Source organism: Harpia harpyja, chromosome 14, assembly GCF_026419915.1.
Source record: "Harpia harpyja isolate bHarHar1 chromosome 14, bHarHar1 primary haplotype, whole genome shotgun sequence".
NCBI lineage: Eukaryota > Metazoa > Chordata > Aves > Accipitriformes > Accipitridae > Harpia > Harpia harpyja.
This window is the reverse complement of record NC_068953.1, coordinates 30,509,161-30,527,321: the sequence shown is the minus strand read 5'-3', so window position 1 is coordinate 30,527,321 and position 18,161 is coordinate 30,509,161. Positions and strand designations below refer to the sequence as shown.

Here is an 18,161-nt window from a genome sequence, read left to right as displayed (position 1 = left end):
AAAAGCAACTGCTATGGGTGGTCCCAAGCCACGCATGCAAAACAGTTCATTGCAATAAATAGCAGCTGTTCTTAAAAAATGTGGAGGTATGAGAGAAATAAGAGAGAATTTAGAAAGGATGGGAGGAAAAAAGGTTATTTATTAAATTGAAGATAAGAAAATGTAAACTATTTAAAGGATTCCCCCCCCCCCCCCATATTAAAGCCTCTGAAGCCATTTAGAAGTGAAACAACCCCTGGAAGAGATGTACGTATTGGCAACTGGAAGGTCCAGAGTATTAGTAATATAATTAAGATTTGACTGGAATATAAATCTCCATCCTTCATAGCACAGGAGATGGGAATTTAAGAATACCAGGGAAAACTTTATCTCCTTTCACTACAAAGTTTCTTGCACTTTTGACTGATAAGTTAGTGCCAACAGAAGAAAGATCCTGAATGGACCTCTCTTTTGGTTTATCTTGCGAAGTGTCATAGCGAGAGCTCAGTCATTTGTCCAAGTAAGCTAGTGTGGTAGGTTGACCCTGGCTGGATGCCAGGTGCCCACCAAAGCTGCTCTATCACTCCCCCCCTCAGCTGGACAGGGGAGAAGAAATATAATGAAAGGCTTGTGGGTCCAGGTAAGGACAGGGAGAGATCATTCACCAATTACAGTCATGGGCAAAACAGACTTGACTTGAGGAAAATTAACTTAATTTATGTGTATGACATTTCTGGTGGCATTTCTGCAGATACACATCAATACAAGACTTTTAAGGTTGATCCAAGACCTTGCTTAGTCCCTTTTGTGTCCTTTAGCAGCTAAATCTGCTACTCTGACGTAGGAATGTGTTAGTAACATTTACTGTGTCTTGTACAAGTGAAAGACATAGCTTTGCATTGGAGGTGTAGTTTTTAAGTAAAGAGACTTCTTTGTTAATGTTATGGAGCTATTTTGTGTAACTTGAGAACACCGAATAGAGGTAACCATAACCGTGTCCTGTCTTGTAAAGTGTGTATACATAGTATGTTCTTTCTGGCAGGAAGAAATAATAAGGTGCTTCATTTCAGTATATTCTGTGATTAAACTAAAAATGACACCTGGATGACCAAGGCAGAAGGCCAGCACTCAACAAATCTAAGACCTATTGTCCGTGAAATTAACTCCTCAGAACTGAAGGATGCATTGTGGATGACTACAGCTGCATTCTGGAGTGGTAAGAGATTTTGAGTTACTATTACATTATCGTTCTAGCCAATGCTGCTATTGGAACACCCTGCTTTAAAACAAACCAAAACATTATCCCCTCCAAACCCCAACTCTTCCATTACTTCATGTAGGAAGCAGGCAAATAGGATTTTAACTACTGTGTGCCTCTCCATTTTCAGTATAGTAGAACTGGGAAGGCTTCAGAGGTCAGCAAGGAAGATGAAGCTATGTAAAAGAAATGTAAGTAAGCTAAGTGTCTTTCTAGGAAAAAAAAGAACATGTTAGGGTGGAGAAAGGTCTATAAAAAACTGAGTGGCACAGAAGGGATGTTTAGAACTTCCTTGTTTTCTCCTTGTCTACACTTGCCTGAAGTTTGTCTTGCAATACAGACAACTAAGAGATATTAAATAAAGGTAACATGAGACAGGTTTAAAACAAACAGGAGTAGTTTTGGTCTCGGAGAATCTTTCCTCAGCTTTTATTTACTTACTTATTTTCTTTTACAGTTTCTTAGACTGATAGACTGTTCATGGACACGTCATGGTTTAAGTCTAGGTTCAGAACTATAAACCACAGAAGTCTCATCATTTGCCGCTGCAGCTGACAGCAAGGCTCCTTACGCCATGGTGCAGATCCTACTGTAAGTCTGAAAATATGTATCGTGGAAGGTTTAAAAAAAAAAAAAAAAAAGTCACATGTGCCAAAAATACACAAAGGATTTTGACTTTCAGTTAAATCTCTTCCCTCTTGTACTTCTGAATGCCCTTGGAATAAGGAATTTAATTCAGTTCTCAGATTCCAGTCCATGCAAGCATTCATCCAGATGATATTGATGTGGGTGAGTGAGGGTGGAGAATAACTCAGCAATCATATCAGTTACGATGGATTTCTTGCTCTGAAAAAGTTTTAAACCTCTGTGATATCTACCTTTCTCTCTATATATACTACTTAATAATAACCACTACTGTTTGAACATTGCTTTGGAATATAGATAATGGAACACAAAAATTAAATCTTCAGTGATACACATCAGAAATCTTAGCTAAAGTGTGCAATGTTAAACTCATTTTTTCTTGGTCATATTTTAAAAGAAAGAAAAGGGAGAAAATTGGACTTCTTGGTTCTGGATTTTTTCCAAATAGTTCTAAGTAATTGTGTACTCGAGGAACTTAAACATACCTGAATGTTTATCCAAACGTGTTTGTTTAGCTTTCCTTTCAACCCGTGTTCCCCAGAAGCAGTTGCTTTCTGTCTACTAGACTTTATTTTGGCAGATACAGTGTTACTGTTTGTTTGAGGAAGGTTGAGCAACAATGTGCAAATTGCCTCCTGAGTTTTTGGCAAAGACAGCAAAATAGGCTATTTTAGCGGGGAGCTGCCAGTATGACCTAATTAATTATTTTTAGAGGACATCTGGAAGTTTCAGTGTATTGCTAAATCAGTCCTCAGCTTTTAATAGTTTTTACCAGAAATCCTCAAACTATCAGCCGCTTGTCTCTTTATGGAAATGCATTCGGATAGTAAGAGCTGCATTCCTTCCTACCCTGCTTAGGCGCAAGCGATGAAAACCAGACCCGTGCCTTCCATTCGCTGTATCTTACTAAGTCAGTGGGCCAGTACCTACGGCAGGATGGCTATCAACTAATCTCGCTAAGTTTTAGAAAGTCCAAGGTACTACGCGTGTGCTTAACTTCCCGCGCTGTTCCTTGGAGCCCAGGGGAGTTGTTGTTGTCCGGAACCGCGTACAGGACTCGTGGGGAGGAGCACGCCGCTCGCTGGCTTGGGCGGCCCGCACCGCTCCGCCGTTCGCGGGGGGCCGGCACCCCGCCTTCCTCGCCCACCGCGGCGGCCTGGGGAGCCCCGGCTGCGCGCTTGGCTCCGCACCGGGCACGGCGGGAGCCGCGGCTGCCCTTGGCCGCCGTTGTCAGCAGGTGGGCTGGCTGCGGCGCGGCGCTCCCCGGCGGGGCTGGCTCCTGTTCCCGCGGCACTGCCGGGCCGCCGCTGTCCCGCCCCGCCCGGCGGATCGCGCTACTGTCGCCGCGTTCCTCGGCAGCGGCGGGGAAGGAGAGCCGTGGGGTCCCGGGGACTCCGCTCCAGGAGCGCGGTGCCGGGGAGGGGGCGAAGGGTCCGTCCGTCCCCCGGCCTGGGGTACCCCCGCGGGAGACCGGGAGACCGCCGCTGCCAGCGTGCGGGGCGCCACTGGCGAAGGCCGGGCGTGGGGTCTGCCAGCACCTTCCGGGGGCAGCGCGGGGGAAACCCGGAGGTGTTCCCGGAGAGCACCGGAAGCTCTCCCGCCCCTAGCAACGGCGGCGGAGCGCCCGTAGCGACAGGCGCAGCCATGCCGGTGTGGCTGCGGGAGTACAGCTGGCGGCAGACCGGCTCCGCCGTGTACCTCTCGCTGCCGTTGCGCGGCGTTCGGGTCACCCCCGCCAACATCTTCTGCACTGACCAGTACTTGAAGGTGGGGCGGCCGCGCAGCGCGGCCTCGCTCGTCTCACGGGCCTTCTGTCGTGCGGTGTCGCCGCCTTGAGATGCGTTGAGCCGGTGGGCCTGTGGCTTGGCGTGACTTTAGAGCTCCGTTAAAAAGCATGCGCTTAACACACCACGGCCGCGCTGTCAAGTTTATAATCTTTTGTAGTATTTAATCTGTAGTCTCCCCTTGTATGCTGCAGGCTCTTAAATGCCTCTCCCACCAGAGGTAATGGCTTCACCGCTGTTCGTTCTTCTCCGTACTGATGCTCTTGCTACTCAATAGGTGGCGGCTGCCTTTTTCTCTCATAAATGGCCTGAATTATATGCATCTGCTTATATTATGAATAATAATTCTAAATTTGAGGTCCGTGGCTTCTGTTGCAGTGCTGAAGAACCAGCTTTTTCAGTCTCTTTTATCTGATCTAGTAAAATATATAACCTCCGTACTGGATACTAAGCGGATCAGTTTTGTCAATAGCAGGTCTTTCTTGAGGTTTAGTGTATGCTTGGACTGAGTATTTTGAATGAGGTTTAATTAAAAATTGTAAATAATATTGCAAATTAATTATATTTTATAGGTAAGCACCCCTCCCTTTTTATTTGAAGCCATTTTATATGCTCCTATTGATGACACAAGTAGCACAGCAAAGATTGGAAATGGAATAATTTTCTTCACTTTGTATAAAAAAGAAGTGGCCATGTGGGATTCCCTAACTCTACCGAATGGTAAGTTCCCTACTGTGAAAAGTAGATTGCATGTAAGAAACCCAGACTGTGCCAAAACTTGACAAACTATAATAAGCAATGTGAAACTTCTGCTGCTAGATAACTGCTAAGTTAAACCTTGTTGTTTATTGTTAGAAAGTATATGGAAACAAAGAACATCTACTGGTTCTAGTGCACACAAAATAAAACAATGTTTCTTGTAAAACTTACATTTTGTGTGTAAGCAAATCTTAGTTTTTCTTTTTTAGAGATGGGCTTGTTAGAGACTGCTTTGTGGAATTTGAACTGTGTTGCATTTTCCCAGACAAAGTAGCAAAAGGAATCCTGTTTTTATGAATATGGTACGTAAGAGTAGAACTTCAGGCCTAAATTACCAAAATAGTTTTTATTTGTTTTTTAAGCTAACAAGGAGAAACTGCAGTATCTAAGAGAGAATGCTGTTCTAAAAGCCCATGAAAAGGCAAAAGAGGAGACAGAAGCAAAAAAAGTTACAAAACAGGAACACAAAAAACATGCTTTGGAGGCCACAATGAAGGTAAGCTTGGAAGGAACTCTACCAGACATATACATGTAAACAATTATGAACTACTCTGGCAGCTGCTGGGTTAAATATACCTTAAAAAATATGGAACGTACTCATTTTTATTACAGTGGTAGAGAACCTTGTTGTTATACTTAAAACATACCTATTACCAAATATGAAAATTATACAGAAAATAATACTTAGAAGTTACTATTTTCCATCAGTAATACTACTGAAAATTTTTGGTGAGGAGCACAGATTTTTGTCAGTTGAGAGGAGTCTACAGTAATGTGGCAAAAGTGTAATCTTGCGCTGATGCCAAGGCCACAAAAGTGTTTGGTCATTAATTACGGTCAAAAATACTGATTTTTTTTTTTTAATCTTATTTATTCATTGTTATATTTTATATCAGACTTGCTCTTCATTGTCATTTGTGTATCTTTGTGTGTGTGTGTATCTGCGCTTTATGTGTATTTTAAGATACGGTCTTTTCTTCAAATTTTTATGTATATAAAATGTCTGGTCACTTCATTTGTGTTTAAAAGGATTTTTTAAAGTATACAATGAAATTTTAAGATTGCATATGCAATTTGGACCAAAACGTTCTGCAGTTAGTGACTTAGTAGCAACGTTGTACCTATTCTGCCTATGTAATAATCTCAAAGAGGAGAGGAGAAATAAGAAATAGTGTATTAAAATGGAGCCATGTATTTTACATTCCTGTATATTCCAGAGATCTGTGTTGGAATATGGCTAGGATTTTCACTGTTTACAAGTAAAACTTACTTCTGAATGTTTCTGGATCATACCTTAGTAATGGTAGTAAATAGTTAAAAGATATGACTTCTAAAAGCTAATTCAGAAATCTTTACTCTCCCAATCATTTTTAAGCATCTTTCATAGCTCTGCTTGTATGATCACATTAATGATGACGCTACGCTTGGGATAGGGAACTGGGAAAATAATGGTAACTTACTTAGTCATCTTACTATTATCAGATGTTACATATCTCATAAGTTTATCATTCAAACAGCTAGAAGAAGCAGAAAGAAAAAGAATTGAAGATCTGAAAGAAAAGGAGCGGCAGAAGGTCACTAAGGAGTTGGAGTTATGGAAAAAACAGCAAAAAGATGCTGAGAAACAAAAGAGGGTACAAAAAGAAGGGGAGCTATATCAAGTAGAGCAATTAAAGGAGAAGAAAAAGGAAAAAATAAACAAAACTAGGATTCCTAATGAAGGAACTTCTAAGACCAGACTCAAACCTACTAAAGGTTGTATTATTGAAGTGTATTTTATCATTCTTCACAGTGTGGGTATAACTTTATTCCTAGATGTTTCTAATTCATCATTTATCTTTGTCTCCACCATACTGAACTAATTCTTTTAGTCTCCAGTTACTTCAGTGTCTTTATTTTCAGGCAATTTATCGAGCTAAAGCATGTGAGTTCTTAGCTCTTGTTTAAGTCTTTGGAAATACAAGGGCAGGTTTTGTTCGAAGCTTTAGAAAAGAAAAACAGAAAGCCTGACAGTGTAATGCAGACTTTTTGAGGCTGGAGTTCATATTACCCTAAGTTACCTAACTGCTGGTTTTCATAGAAACACGCAATCTCCTTCCTCTCTTTATCCCATGTCTTGGCCCCACAGACAGCCAATTCAGACAACTAAAACAACAGAAAATACTTAATGTTTGTTTTTTTTGGTAAGGTTAGTTTTAGCTCTTGCAGTTGCCCTGTCAGAGGATCACATAAGTGACAGAGATAGTGGTGTAAGAGGAGTTCAAGTTCATTTGTGACAGGTAATGTAGCCAGTAAATAGATGGCAAGATACAGCAAGAACAAACATTTTCTGAACCTTCCCTTCAAAAGAACAAGTCTAAACCTTTCTCAAGCTATTAGAGGTTTACTTCTAATGTGCAGAACTTCTAAATTAGGTGTATTTTGGACTTTGGTAGAAACCCAGAAAAATCTCTTTTGCTTCATTTTTCATTTTCAGTATTCCAATTCTTTTCATAGGTTATGGTTCCTATAGCATGTTTTCAGAAAATTTAAAGGAGGAACAGTTACCAGCTCCTCGATCTGCTGCTACAATTAGAATCAACTTTACGTCACGAGTTTTTCCTACAGCTCTGCGAGAATCTTGCATTGCAGAAGAAGAGGAGGTTAGGATTGCTCTCTGTTTTAGTGTGATGCTTCTACTGTCTTCCAAGGTGGTGAATTATTTACCGTGTATTCAGTAAGTTGACAAAAATGTTACCTGTGCCAAGGAATGTTACCTGCACAATAGTCTTACCTTCCAAGGAAGGCAGTCTTATTTAAATTAAGATTTAGAGAAACACGTTTATATAAGAATTATTTTCACCAAGCATGTCATTGTGCAAATTAATAAATAGCATGTTCTGTTTCTCAGGAGGGGAAAAAAAACCAAGGCAGCAATATTAATTGAATACCTTGAAGTACAAAATTTGAAATGTCTTTACTGTTATATTTAAGATTCTTTAAGTTCTGTCTTCTTAAAAAGAAGCTCACATTTAGCTCTTTTGAGCTCTCTTGAATGAACACAAAGACTCATTTTGAAAGTGCCAAGACAAACAAGCAAACAAAAACGTATTAGTGATGCAGTAACCTTACTTCTCACATAGTAATAAAATATTTGGGGAAACTTGGAAGTTTTTAATATCTGACATTATTAAATATTTCTCTTTGTCCAAAATATGTGGCACATAGAATTTTTTTTATAGGAGTGAGCGAAGAGATGAAAGCAAAATCCTTTTTTGGATTTGAATTTTCCTTCAGTAATAATACTTGCACATTGTATATTTACAGTGGCTACGTAAACAAGCAGAAGCTCGAAGAACAATAAGTGCTGATTTGTCTGAGCTGGAAGATTTAAAAGAAGAGGAGAAGAATCCAGATTGGTTAAAGAACAAAGGAAAGTAAGTTAGATTCCATTTGAAGATGTATTTAAAATGAAATATTAATTATATGGTGTGTGTCTATTGTTTAGTTTTGATATTTTCTATTTATCCTAGACACAGATGGTGAATGATTACATAGTAGAGAATTTATTGACAGCTTATGGGGTTTGAATCTGATAAAGTCATGAGATGCAATTGCTGAAGCTCGTGATGGACAAAATCATTGTGAACACATAATGCGTATTCTTCTATGAGGGCAGTTAAGTCAGTTCAATATTATACCTCGATGGATTTCCTTTCATTTGTACTTTTTATTGACAGGTTAAACATCTGTCTAAAACTTCAGGAATTTGATAAAAATATTGGTATGTTTATATAGCCGTGTTATACAGAAAGGCTTGATTAGGCAATCATAATCAGATACACAGCTTTCAAAATTAGTCCTGTGTCTGAATAGATGTGTCAACCTCTTACTGTTCTTCATTGCTTTTAAGCAATGACTATTTTTGCTGTATGTCTATATGCTATATTGTCAGCATCAAGTTTGACTGAACTTCAGCTATGTTGGTCTCAGAAAAGGCTATAAATGGCCATTTCCAGAGAAAAGCTGCTAAAACTTCAGATTTTTGAAAAGGAATTGTTAACAATAATTAGATATTTATTTTGTGATTTATCACCTTGTTTTAAGTGCACGTTTCACTTTTTGTTTTATACTTAGCAAAATGTTTGCAACAGGAAACTATCTTGCAGCTGTAAACGCATATAACCTCGCAGTGCGGCTAAACAATAAGCTTCCCCTACTGTATCTGAATCGTGCTGCTTGCCACCTTAAACTGAGAAATTTACATAAAGCTATTGAAGATTCCTCTAAGGTATAAGTATATAGGTTCTCAGACTGTCATCTTATACATGGTTGTGATTTATTACAGTGATGCTTCTCTTTCAAGCAGATCTGTAAATACTTATTATTGCGATTCAAAATTTTTAGATTAAAAATTGATATAATGAAGCCATGGTCCATGAATGAAGCAATGAGAGGAGTGATCTCAAAGGCACCTGATTAATTCAGAGAAAGTTTTCCCAGAGTTACTATTTTTGGAACTAATAAGTACTTGAGGCTTGAAACTTGTTTTTTCTAGTAACTACTACTACAACACCTATGCTTTTTTAGGGCTGGTTTTTTTTTTTGTAGCATAGTATGTAATATCATGTATGAAAATAGAATACATTTTTTGACTGTAATAAACATTTAACACAGTATTTGTCAGTTTTTAGCCATGGCAATGAAACTATTTAGCAAACCGTGGGGTGACAGATACAAATCTTAATGACTAGATTCACAAGCCGTATAGTTAAATTTGAATAGTTATTTTCTATTTCTATTTGAATAGCTATTATGTTACTGTATAATAATAGTAATTAGGTGAGAGAAGTGTGTGTAAATGAGAAAAAAACAAAATTATGGAAAATCTACCTCTAAATATTTTGGGTGTTTTCATTTGTAAAGGCACTGGAACTGCTGACACCACCTGTTCCTGATAATGAGAATGCTCGAGTGAAAGCATATGTGAGACGTGGAACAGCATTTTGTCAGCTGGAATTATATACTGAAGGTGAGACCTTGATTTTTTGAAAACATGCACATGGATTTATAGTGACATGCAAGTAAGTCTGTTTAGCTCAACGAGACTGCTTACGCCTTTATTTTTTCAGGAGGGACAGTAAAGGAGGCCTATACGATCTATGTCCCTGTTTGTTATGAACCTGTTTACCACATTCCTTTTTTTTTTTTTTTTTTTAATTTACTGGCTAATTGCAATTCCACTTGAAAAATCTTTACAAGTTTTAAGAAAATTGATTGTACTCCTAATTTAAGGAGTACAAATTAGTTTTTCCATTGAGGAAAAGGCTTTAGTGAGTTGTATATCCTCTGTTTGGTCTATTGGGTAATCAGGCTTTCTGTGCATAATGGCCAGCTATTGACCATGGCAGCTTGGTGGCCATGGAAGGTATTAGTGAGGAATAAATGAGAGGTCAGAAATGAGGTATTTGCATTGGGAAGCATTCAGATGTAGGATGCAAACTGATAGGAAACTAGGTTGCACTAGTTTTGCTGTTCATAAAGCAATGTTTCATTGGTTTTGAGATTATATTTACAGTATTTCCAACTATAGAACAAATTAACTTAAAATAACCTGAAATATTTCTAAAATATTTGCTTGTGAAGAGCTTAGTAACGTATCTTTGTAAAACAATGTTTGAAACCCGTATTGATGAGCAAAATGTTTCAGTACATGTGATTTGTGTGAAAATACCTGAATTAAGTCTCCCTACCGAGTTCTCCAAGAGTATCAATTTAGTTTTATAAGGCAAATTTACAAGTGAAAGTCAATAATAGAAAGTGAAGAATATTCAAAATATCAGTGTTGAAACACTAAGCTTTTCCCATCAGTTACCTTTTTCTACCTCTGAATCACTTCATCATTCCCTTACAGGTTCATTTGCACTTGGAAAGCTTATAAAAATAACATTAAACAAGATTTTATTTTACTTCCTGTACTCACGGTTTCCTTTTTTTCCCCCTCAAGCTCTAGTATTCACAGTTCATGACTTTTTTTTCTTGTCTTCATGCACTTTTATTCTGTCATTCAGTTTTTCTCTCTTCTGCAGAATACTTTTGGACACTCCCCTCATGCATGCACGCATATATATATGTGTGTGTATATATATATATAAAAAATATATAAATGAAGAGGCTCTGTTTTCATATTTCAATACCTGAAAATGTTTATGTAGTAGTGTTTCCACTAAAATGTTTTGTAAAATAATATAAACAAAATATGAATTTGTTTACTGACAAAAGTTAAACCTAATGTCATTCTAAGTCTATCTGGCTCAATAGCAAAACTCAAGATCAATACTTTATATATATGACTAGGGAGCAGTTATTTCCAGTTAGTTGCTAAAGAGGATGCTCTTGCATTATTGACTGACATTCTTATTAATGTATCTATATTAGGTCTCCAGGATTATGAAGCAGCTCTCAAGATTGATCCCAAAAATAAAACTATAGAAAAAGATGCCGAGAAGATTCGACACCTAATTCAAGGAACAACACAAGATTCTTAATAAAAATTTAAAAAAAAAAAAAAAAAGGAACTTTTTGGCAGGGATGCTTTTTGAGGGCATCAGAAGGAATCTTAGTTCTCTTCAATATGTTGTTAACTAGACATTTTCTGTTTCACTCAGAACACCTGCAGAATTGGTAAACGATTGGATATATGAATTCCTGTTTTTGGAAAGTATGGTATTATAACAAACATATTTTATATCATTTTGATACAAAGTTGTCATATTTTTGCTTTCTATGAAATATTGGTGGACTGTATATTAAAACATGCTTTTGGTACTTGATTTAAAGTTACTCATAACTAAATGAAATATTTCTCTGGAAATACCTCCTGAATCTGGACAATGGGTTTTCAAACAACTTCAGTAGCTCCATATAGTCAACACCTGTCACCTTCTTATCTTTCTCTTCTCCACCAAAGCTGAAACAGTTATGTGTTATATGATTATAGTTATATGCTTTCCTCTTACTGTTCATAGTGTTTGGCACATCTGAAACTAAGACAGTTAGTTTAGATACTCTAATTCAGGCGTCTAATTTGGAAAACCTCCACTTGGAAGCATAGAGGTAGATTTTATGTAGTGCAGAACACTCTTTTTAACATTAAGTAATGTACATTGAATATTTTCAGACTATTTTGAAACATTTGTTTGGGCTGACCAAACAAGGTAATTGCAAAAATTATAAACCTGGAGTGTTGTATTGTAGTGTAGTGGTAAATTGATCCTGTGATAAATTGTCCTATCAATGAATATGACTGACTTCTTCCATCCTGCTACAATTAGTAATCTTACAGTGTAGCTGTAAAGCATATTCTAAATAAAAAACTTTGTTATTTATATGAGAATATATATTTTTCTTGACCTAGTATTTTAATTTGTACTCTGTTGACGTTGGCCAGTATCTCAGGAATACTGGTGTGATTAAAGATTCTCAAAAAAGGGACCATCCTGGTGAGGCTACAAGTGTTGTAAAGTGACATGAAGCATGACAGTGTGCTTTGAATCCTGCACCTGTTGTTCTGGATAGTATTGTTTATATATGTGTTAGCATTTGTATTACCATGACAACCTGAAACACTGGAATTGAAGTGGTTCTGTTTTGTTAGGCATTCTATGCAAATTGTGACCATTTCCCCTACACTCCTTTCAGTAGCAGTTTTAGCAGACTTCTGAATTTTCCACATCAGTCTGTTTCAGGAATTCCACATCAGGAATGCCATTTATGACTGATTTCTGTCTTCAGAAGAAAATATTTTTTATGCAGATATATGTTATTCTGTGTAAATTTTGTACTCTTGGAACAGGGAGAAGGTGGCAGGCGTTGCTTCCAGTTGCTTTACTTGGAGCCTTGAGAGGAGTGCTGAGGTGAGTCAGAAGTGCCTGGGATAGCTGCTGTTCCTTCTTTCCTACAGGTACCTACTGCACTGCAATGGAAGGGGCTGAAAATACTTTTTTATAGCAGTTGAAAGGAAGGCAGTGCAGGAGCTTTAGTGCCTCTGTTGAGTGTAATGGTGTACTTGCTAATGTATGGCTATTTTCTTTCATATAATTACTGAGAGGACTAAGGAGGCTAAGGAGGAGAGACACTGGCAAAGGGAAGAAGACAATGCAAAGAAGCAGGCGCTGGTTTTAAGTTCCTGATTTTCTGTTTTGGTTCCAGAGCCTATTAGAACAATCTGTATACATCTGTATAGGCTATTTGTATCGTAGCTATTTGTTATAGCTAGTCAAGGCTATTTTTGATGTAGATAGGCACCTTTTTCTATTGCTATGAAATAGAAAAAATACCCCCTTTAGAGGTTAGGGAATCAAATGTGCTTGGTGGCATGAACAATATCTGCCTGTTTCATCTGATTATATTGGGAGCAAATGGATGTTAAACTTCTGACTTCCATGCCCGAGCTGACGGTGTGTACACTGTATCAGTCATATGCATTATGTTTGTATTAGTGTCCTGAGATGTAGGAATGTGGAGACTGACTTTAAGTTTTAAAACCAGAGAATACTTTAATTAAAACAAGTAAACCTTCAGGTCGATGTCTCTTGCACTTAACTCTTTCTAAAAATTAGAGTTCCACATTTATGATACCAGTTTAAAACGTTTTATTTTCATGGGTTTAGGTCTGACTGAGAAGTGTATCATCAAATGGGCTGCATCCTTTTGGATACATCTTATTCAGCTCATGTACTGGTTTTGGCTGGGATAGTTAATTTTCTTCATAGTAGCTAGTGTGGGGCTATGTTTTGGATTTGTGCTGAAAACAGTGTTAATAATGCTGAGATGTTTTCCTTACTGCTGAGCGGGGCTGACACAGAGTCAAGGCCTTTTCTGCTTCTCTCGCCACCCCACCAACGAGTAGGCTGGGGGTGCACAAGAAGTTGGGAGGAGACACAGCCGGGACAGCTGACCCCAACTGACCAAAGGGGTATTCCAGACCATATGATGTCATGCTTAGTATATAAAGCTGGGGGAAGAAGAAGGAAGGGGGGACGCTCAGAGTGATGGCATTCGTCTTCCCAAGTAACCGTTATGCATGATAGAGCCCTGCTTTCCTGGAGATGGCTGAACACCTGCCTGCCCATGGGAAGTGGTGAATGAATTCCTTGTTTTGCTTTGCTTGTATGCGTGGCTTTTGCTTTACCTATTAAACTGTCTTTATCTCAGCCCATAAGTTTTCTCACTTCTACTCTTCTGATTCTCTTCCCCATCCCACTGGAGGGGAAGTGAGCAAGCAGCTGTGTGCTGCTTAGTTGCTGGCTGGGGTTAAGCCATGAAAACCAAAATAAATGAGATACAGACAGTTATTCCCAGAATGACTGAAATAACAGGTTTCTTTTCTTAAAGCTAAGTGTCTAGTCTAAGTCTATGACAAAAAGATGGAGATGCATTTTTACAGAGTATGCTGGAAGTTGGGGTAGTCATATACCCTACTTCTGTCAATAGCAGTGTTTAAATAACTATCTTCAAATGACCCACAAGTGAGTAAGTGTTTTGAAAAGGTTTGATCCACTGGATGATAAATACAGGGTACCAACTGTGAGACAGGTGGTATAGCACCATATTCACTTGAAGTTGTTTTAAACAGTAAAACCTGAGGCTTTGTTGAAGAACCATTGGCGATGAGTGTTTTGGGGTCCAGCATACAGGAAAACACCGGGTTGCCAGGATTTGCACAGAGAGGCAGATGAGAAGATTGGTTTTGCTCTGTGTTCAGACTTGATGGCAGTTTCTCAGCAGAAGTCATCTTCTTTCCCTAGTAAGGAGATGGATTTTAATTCAGCCTTTCAAATAACAGGGCAAAGCATTTCAAATTTGTTAAATGTTTGTGGTCAGAGCAAATGTTGCTCAAGACGCGTATTGAAATATATGCACAGTGGAGAGTGAGGAACTTAACACTGCTGACTTTTGACCTTATTTAGTAAACTGTGGATGGTGATAAATGGACTTGTGTTGACTATGAAGTATAGTAAAAATTGGAATTTGCATCAATTTCTGCATTAGTGATAATCTTGAGCGTAGAAAATATCTTAGTTTGTGTGGCAGAAAAAATTAGTATGGATAATAAAAATATGAATGAGAATGACTTCTCTTTTTCTAATACACAGTGATACGTATGCTAAAGTAGAGCCCTAAAGAAACGTCCAAATGACTGTACTTCCTTGCTCGTGTTCGCATGCATGCATTTTTATTTATTTTCCTCTGTAGGACTGAAGTAGCATATGACAGCTACTTCTTAGTGTGTTCATGGAAAGTGCCCTAACGCGGTATTGATGAGCATGCAGTAAAACTGCACTGAACAAGGTCCCTCCCTTAGTTTTGCTGAGCAAGCCATTCAAAACCTGTTGTTCTTCAGAGGTGCAATGAAATCTTTTTTCTTTGTTTCTCAATCATGTAAGAGATGAAGAAAACATTTAAGTTGCTAGCTTAGATAGAACAGTAATAGCTGAATATTATTATTATTATTCAGTAATAGCTGAATAACAGAATAGCTTAGATCAGTAAGAAATTCTGACTTTCCCTTTACTTTGTTTATTAACGAGGCCTGTTGTCGCCTCCTGTTTATTTTTTGCACCAGCATTAGGGCACTGCTGGGGCCTAAATCTCTGGGCTTTAGGATCTACTCTGTATTGTGCCCGTTAATGAGATGTGGTCTAGGTGCGTGGTTGGGGTCAGAGCTGCCTTACCCCCAGTCACGAGTGGCTCTCGGGAAAGGACAGCTTCTCCTGAAGCGGGGTGGCTGCAGGCGTCTGATTCCAATCCTGTGCTGTTGGGAAACTTTCCAAATTAGTTAATTCACAGTCATCAGAGTTTTTCTGCCTGTCTGAGACTAGAGGGATCAAATACTTCTAGTCCATATACTGCATCCTTTTTTTTTGGGGGGGGGGGGGGGAGGGGGGCTTATGGGGTAGTGGGGTGTTCTTTGGTGGTGCTTTTTTGTTTTTGTTTTGTTTTGTTGTTTTCTTTCCCTTAGTACAAGCATTATTCGCACGTAACGGAGCGTGTCCCTTCAGGGCTGGCTGTCCCTTTGCCTGGTTACCCTGTGATGACTTCTGAACCACGCTCCCCGCGCTGGGGGTGCCTCTGACCTCCCTCCCCCGGGGACGAACACCGCCACCGGGCGCCCCGCGCCCCGCCCGCCCGCCCGCCCCGCTGCCCTCGCCCCTCTCGCGTCACCCCCGCGCCTCCTCCGCACGAAGCTCCCTCCCTCTCTCCCTCCCTCCGCGCTCCCGCCGCGCCGGCCCCGGCTCAGGCAGGCCCGGCCCGGCCCGGCCCTACCGGCTGCCGCTGTCCGGGGGCGCGGCGGCCGCTCGGCCCCGAGCTCAGCGGCGCGGCGTTGCCATAGCAGCGGGAGCGGCGCGGGGGGCGGGGCGGGCCGCCCGCCGCGGTGCACCCTGGGCGCTGTAGTTCGCGAGGCGGGGGGGCCGACGGGCGAGCGGCGGGGCGCGGACTACGCTCGCCAGGGTGCTGCGGGGCGCCGCCGCCGCGCGCAGGCGCGGCCCGGGCGGGTCGGTGTTGTTTTTGACGGCGTCACGGGCGGCTGCGGCCCCTGGTGTGTGCCGGGCCCCGCTCGGGGGCCGCGCTCAGGTAGGCGGCGGGAGCGGGGCGCGGGGAGGGGGGGGTGGGCTGCCGCCTTCCGACCTGGCCTCGGTGCGCAGCCTCCCGGGGAGCGCGGCGGCCGGGGGCGCGGAGGGGCTGCCCGGAGCGGGGCAGAGCCCGGGGGCGCTGGCGCCGGCGCCGGGGCAGCCGCGGTTGGTCGCGGGGAGCGAGTAACCGGGGCGCTGCGGGGCGGCCGAGGCTCTCTGTGGGGCCCGAGCGGGCTCCGCGGGCGGCGTTCCCCGCCGTGCCGGCCCTGGCCCTGGGCGCTGCCGTTTGCCAACTTCCTTCTCTTTCATCATCTGCCTCTGTCTGTCCGGCTGACGCAAGGTGTTCTGTTTCATAAATTGTGTTATTGTTGCTTTAACTGTTCTGGCACCGTGTTGCTTTCTGCTTCAGGTGTGTTACACTAACACCTGCGAGAGGGAAGCAGCGGGTGCTGAGCAGGGAGTGCCCGGCTTTGGGATGGGTTGGCTTTTGGAAGCCACATTTGCCTTGCTGGAGATCATAGCAAGGAAACAGTGTATGGGTCGCTAAATATATTAATGAAGAATAGCGTTACTTTGGGTGAGAAATTATACCGCTTAGCAGAAATAATAGACTAGCACGAAAACCCTGTGGTATAATACCACTGTAACATGTTTTTATTTATGCTGTGCAACAAAGAAGCTACTGTAGAAGAGAACCCTGAGTTTTTACTTGGAATGACAGCACAGCAGACTCTAAAGAACACCGATTCCTGTTAGTGCCTTGTTATTCATCTTTTTCTTTGTCAACACTTACTGAGTTTTTTTTAGTCTAGGAAATCCTCTTTGAAGATGGAAGAACTTAGGGTCTTGTTTAGACTGGAATGGTGGTTCTCTCTGAAACTGGTATTTATTCTGCTTCACAGGGAATAAGTAAGATGTGGTATCTCATTTATTTTTATATAGATGTATGGGATAACTTGGTATTACGTTATCAACAATACATATGGCTGTAAATTTTTAAACCTTATGCTTCTGGGTTGCATTTCACTAAGGTTAGGAAAGTAGTTCACATTTCTGATTCCATACCCCCTCTTTCCTCCGTGCCCCCCCCCCCCCCCCAAATTACTGAGATTGAATATAATGGATGTTTATTTGTCTAGGCAGAGATTTAAAAGGCTATGTCACTGAGAGCGTAGGACATTTGTGTGCCTAGAATCAGCTTTGCAGTTTAAACTGGAGTGTAGAAGAACTTGGACTGTAACTTTCTTTTGCAAAATAATGGCAATAAAGGTATTTAGTGAGAAGCCAAACCAGTGAAACTGTGTGTGTGGGGTGAGTTTTTCTTTTTTTTTTTTTTTTTCCAGTCATTCTTTCTGGCTTGGCCTGACATACAGGAGATGTGGAATACTCTACTGTGTCCTCTAGTTATCCTCGCTGTTACTGGACTAGAACCCATCAGCATCATCTTGATTCGTTAGGAAGTTTGCAGGCTTCATGTCTGTTTAATTCCTGCCCAAAGCTACTTTTTTTTTTTTAATAGCTTGTATTTAGGAAGGCAGTGCCAACTGTATCCAGCATATTTGGGCGAGTAGGAAAAGTGTACTGGTTCTTAGTGGGTCTTTGTCATTTGGTGGTGGAGAATACAAACTGGTGAAGATTTTGTGAGTAGGTCAGTTTAGCTATTGGGCTCAGATTAGTCTTCTGTATTTCAGTTTCCTTAAGGGACTGGATTTGACCTCAGATTTAGTTATGACTATGTGTGTTTTATTAATCTTTTACAGAAATAATCTTTTTGTTCTAGCTGTTGGTTGAAGTTTAGGAACACTGTACCTAGGTATTTTTTTATTAAAGCTTTTTAGGCTGTTTTGCTCTTTTTAGAGCTAACTAATTAATAAAATGCTTTGCTTTTGATAGCTGTTTTACTCATGTGCTTTTGCTGAATGTGCTTGTAAGAATATAGCAACCCTAGAGATGCCCTTCAGTCTGATGTCATGCTATCTATCTGTCATCTTTGGTAAATTTAGCAGTTCTACCTGTAAACCTCAGTGATTTTGTAATTATTCTTTTTTATTCCATTCTTTTTCTTGATATTAAAAACTTTCTATTTTGGAGATTGGTTACCTGTATGCAGTTAAATATGCA

At 40.6% G+C, this 18,161-nt stretch overlaps 4 protein-coding genes across 8 annotated transcripts in view; 3 read left to right on the top strand and 1 right to left on the bottom strand.

Moving 5' to 3' along the window:
* The first annotated feature begins 1,083 nt into the window (after positions 1 to 1,083).
* On the top strand, positions 1,084 to 3,489 carry LOC128150660 (translation initiation factor IF-2-like). Its single transcript, XM_052807020.1, has 2 exons — positions 1,084 to 1,195; positions 2,714 to 3,489. The coding sequence occupies exons 1-2, from the start codon at positions 1,084 to 1,086 to the stop codon at positions 3,487 to 3,489; spliced, it is 888 nt and encodes a 295-aa protein (XP_052662980.1).
* Positions 3,470 to 12,986, top strand: DNAAF4 (dynein axonemal assembly factor 4). 2 transcript variants are annotated; one of them, XM_052807074.1, is made up of 9 exons: positions 3,470 to 3,649; positions 4,239 to 4,386; positions 4,788 to 4,921; positions 5,943 to 6,180; positions 6,922 to 7,067; positions 7,732 to 7,841; positions 8,542 to 8,695; positions 9,331 to 9,436; positions 10,843 to 12,986. In XM_052807074.1, the coding sequence occupies exons 1-9, from the start codon at positions 3,527 to 3,529 to the stop codon at positions 10,950 to 10,952; spliced, it is 1,269 nt and encodes a 422-aa protein (XP_052663034.1). In that variant the 5' UTR covers positions 3,470 to 3,526; the 3' UTR covers positions 10,953 to 12,986. The 2 variants fall into 2 exon arrangements, with proteins under 2 accessions (XP_052663034.1, XP_052663035.1); XM_052807075.1 differs by lacking the exon at positions 3,470 to 3,649 and adding an exon at positions 3,680 to 3,886.
* Positions 12,987 to 12,999: 13 nt separating this feature from the next.
* On the bottom strand, positions 13,000 to 15,832 carry PIERCE2 (piercer of microtubule wall 2). Its single transcript, XM_052807090.1, has 3 exons — positions 15,733 to 15,832; positions 15,141 to 15,220; positions 13,000 to 14,209 (listed from the first exon to the last, which is right to left on the bottom strand). Exon 3 carries the CDS (start codon positions 14,198 to 14,200, stop codon positions 13,847 to 13,849), a length of 354 nt encoding a protein of 117 aa, XP_052663050.1. The 5' UTR covers positions 14,201 to 14,209; positions 15,141 to 15,220; positions 15,733 to 15,832; the 3' UTR covers positions 13,000 to 13,846.
* An 80-nt stretch (positions 15,833 to 15,912) lies between these two features.
* The window catches only part of CCPG1 (cell cycle progression 1), a 32,598-nt gene continuing 30,349 nt past the window's right edge, over positions 15,913 to 18,161 (top strand). The window contains exons 1-2 of one of the 4 annotated variants that reach the window (XM_052807067.1): positions 15,956 to 16,041; positions 16,848 to 16,949. The gene's annotated coding sequence lies outside the window, so the exon portion shown is untranslated. Of the gene's footprint in view, positions 16,042 to 16,359; positions 16,381 to 16,847; positions 16,950 to 18,161 lie in introns of those variants that run through there. The other 3 variants (XM_052807066.1, XM_052807063.1, XM_052807068.1) reach the window with 3 other exon arrangements.

Coding starts and splice junctions, on each gene's coding strand:
- LOC128150660 (XM_052807020.1), top strand. CDS start 1,084: ATGACCAAGGCAGAAGGCCAGCACTCAACAAATCTAAGACCTATTGTC. Junction 1,196..2,713: donor TACAGCTGCATTCTGGAGTG/GTAAGAGATTTT, acceptor TCGGATAGTAAG/AGCTGCATTCCTTCCTACCC.
- PIERCE2 (XM_052807090.1), bottom strand. CDS start 14,200: ATGACTTCTGCTGAGAAACTGCCATCAAGTCTGAACACAGAGCAAAAC.
- DNAAF4 (XM_052807074.1), top strand. CDS start 3,527: ATGCCGGTGTGGCTGCGGGAGTACAGCTGGCGGCAGACCGGCTCCGCC. Junction 4,387..4,787: donor TTCCCTAACTCTACCGAATG/GTAAGTTCCCTA, acceptor TTGTTTTTTAAG/CTAACAAGGAGAAACTGCAG. Junction 8,696..9,330: donor CTATTGAAGATTCCTCTAAG/GTATAAGTATAT, acceptor TCATTTGTAAAG/GCACTGGAACTGCTGACACC.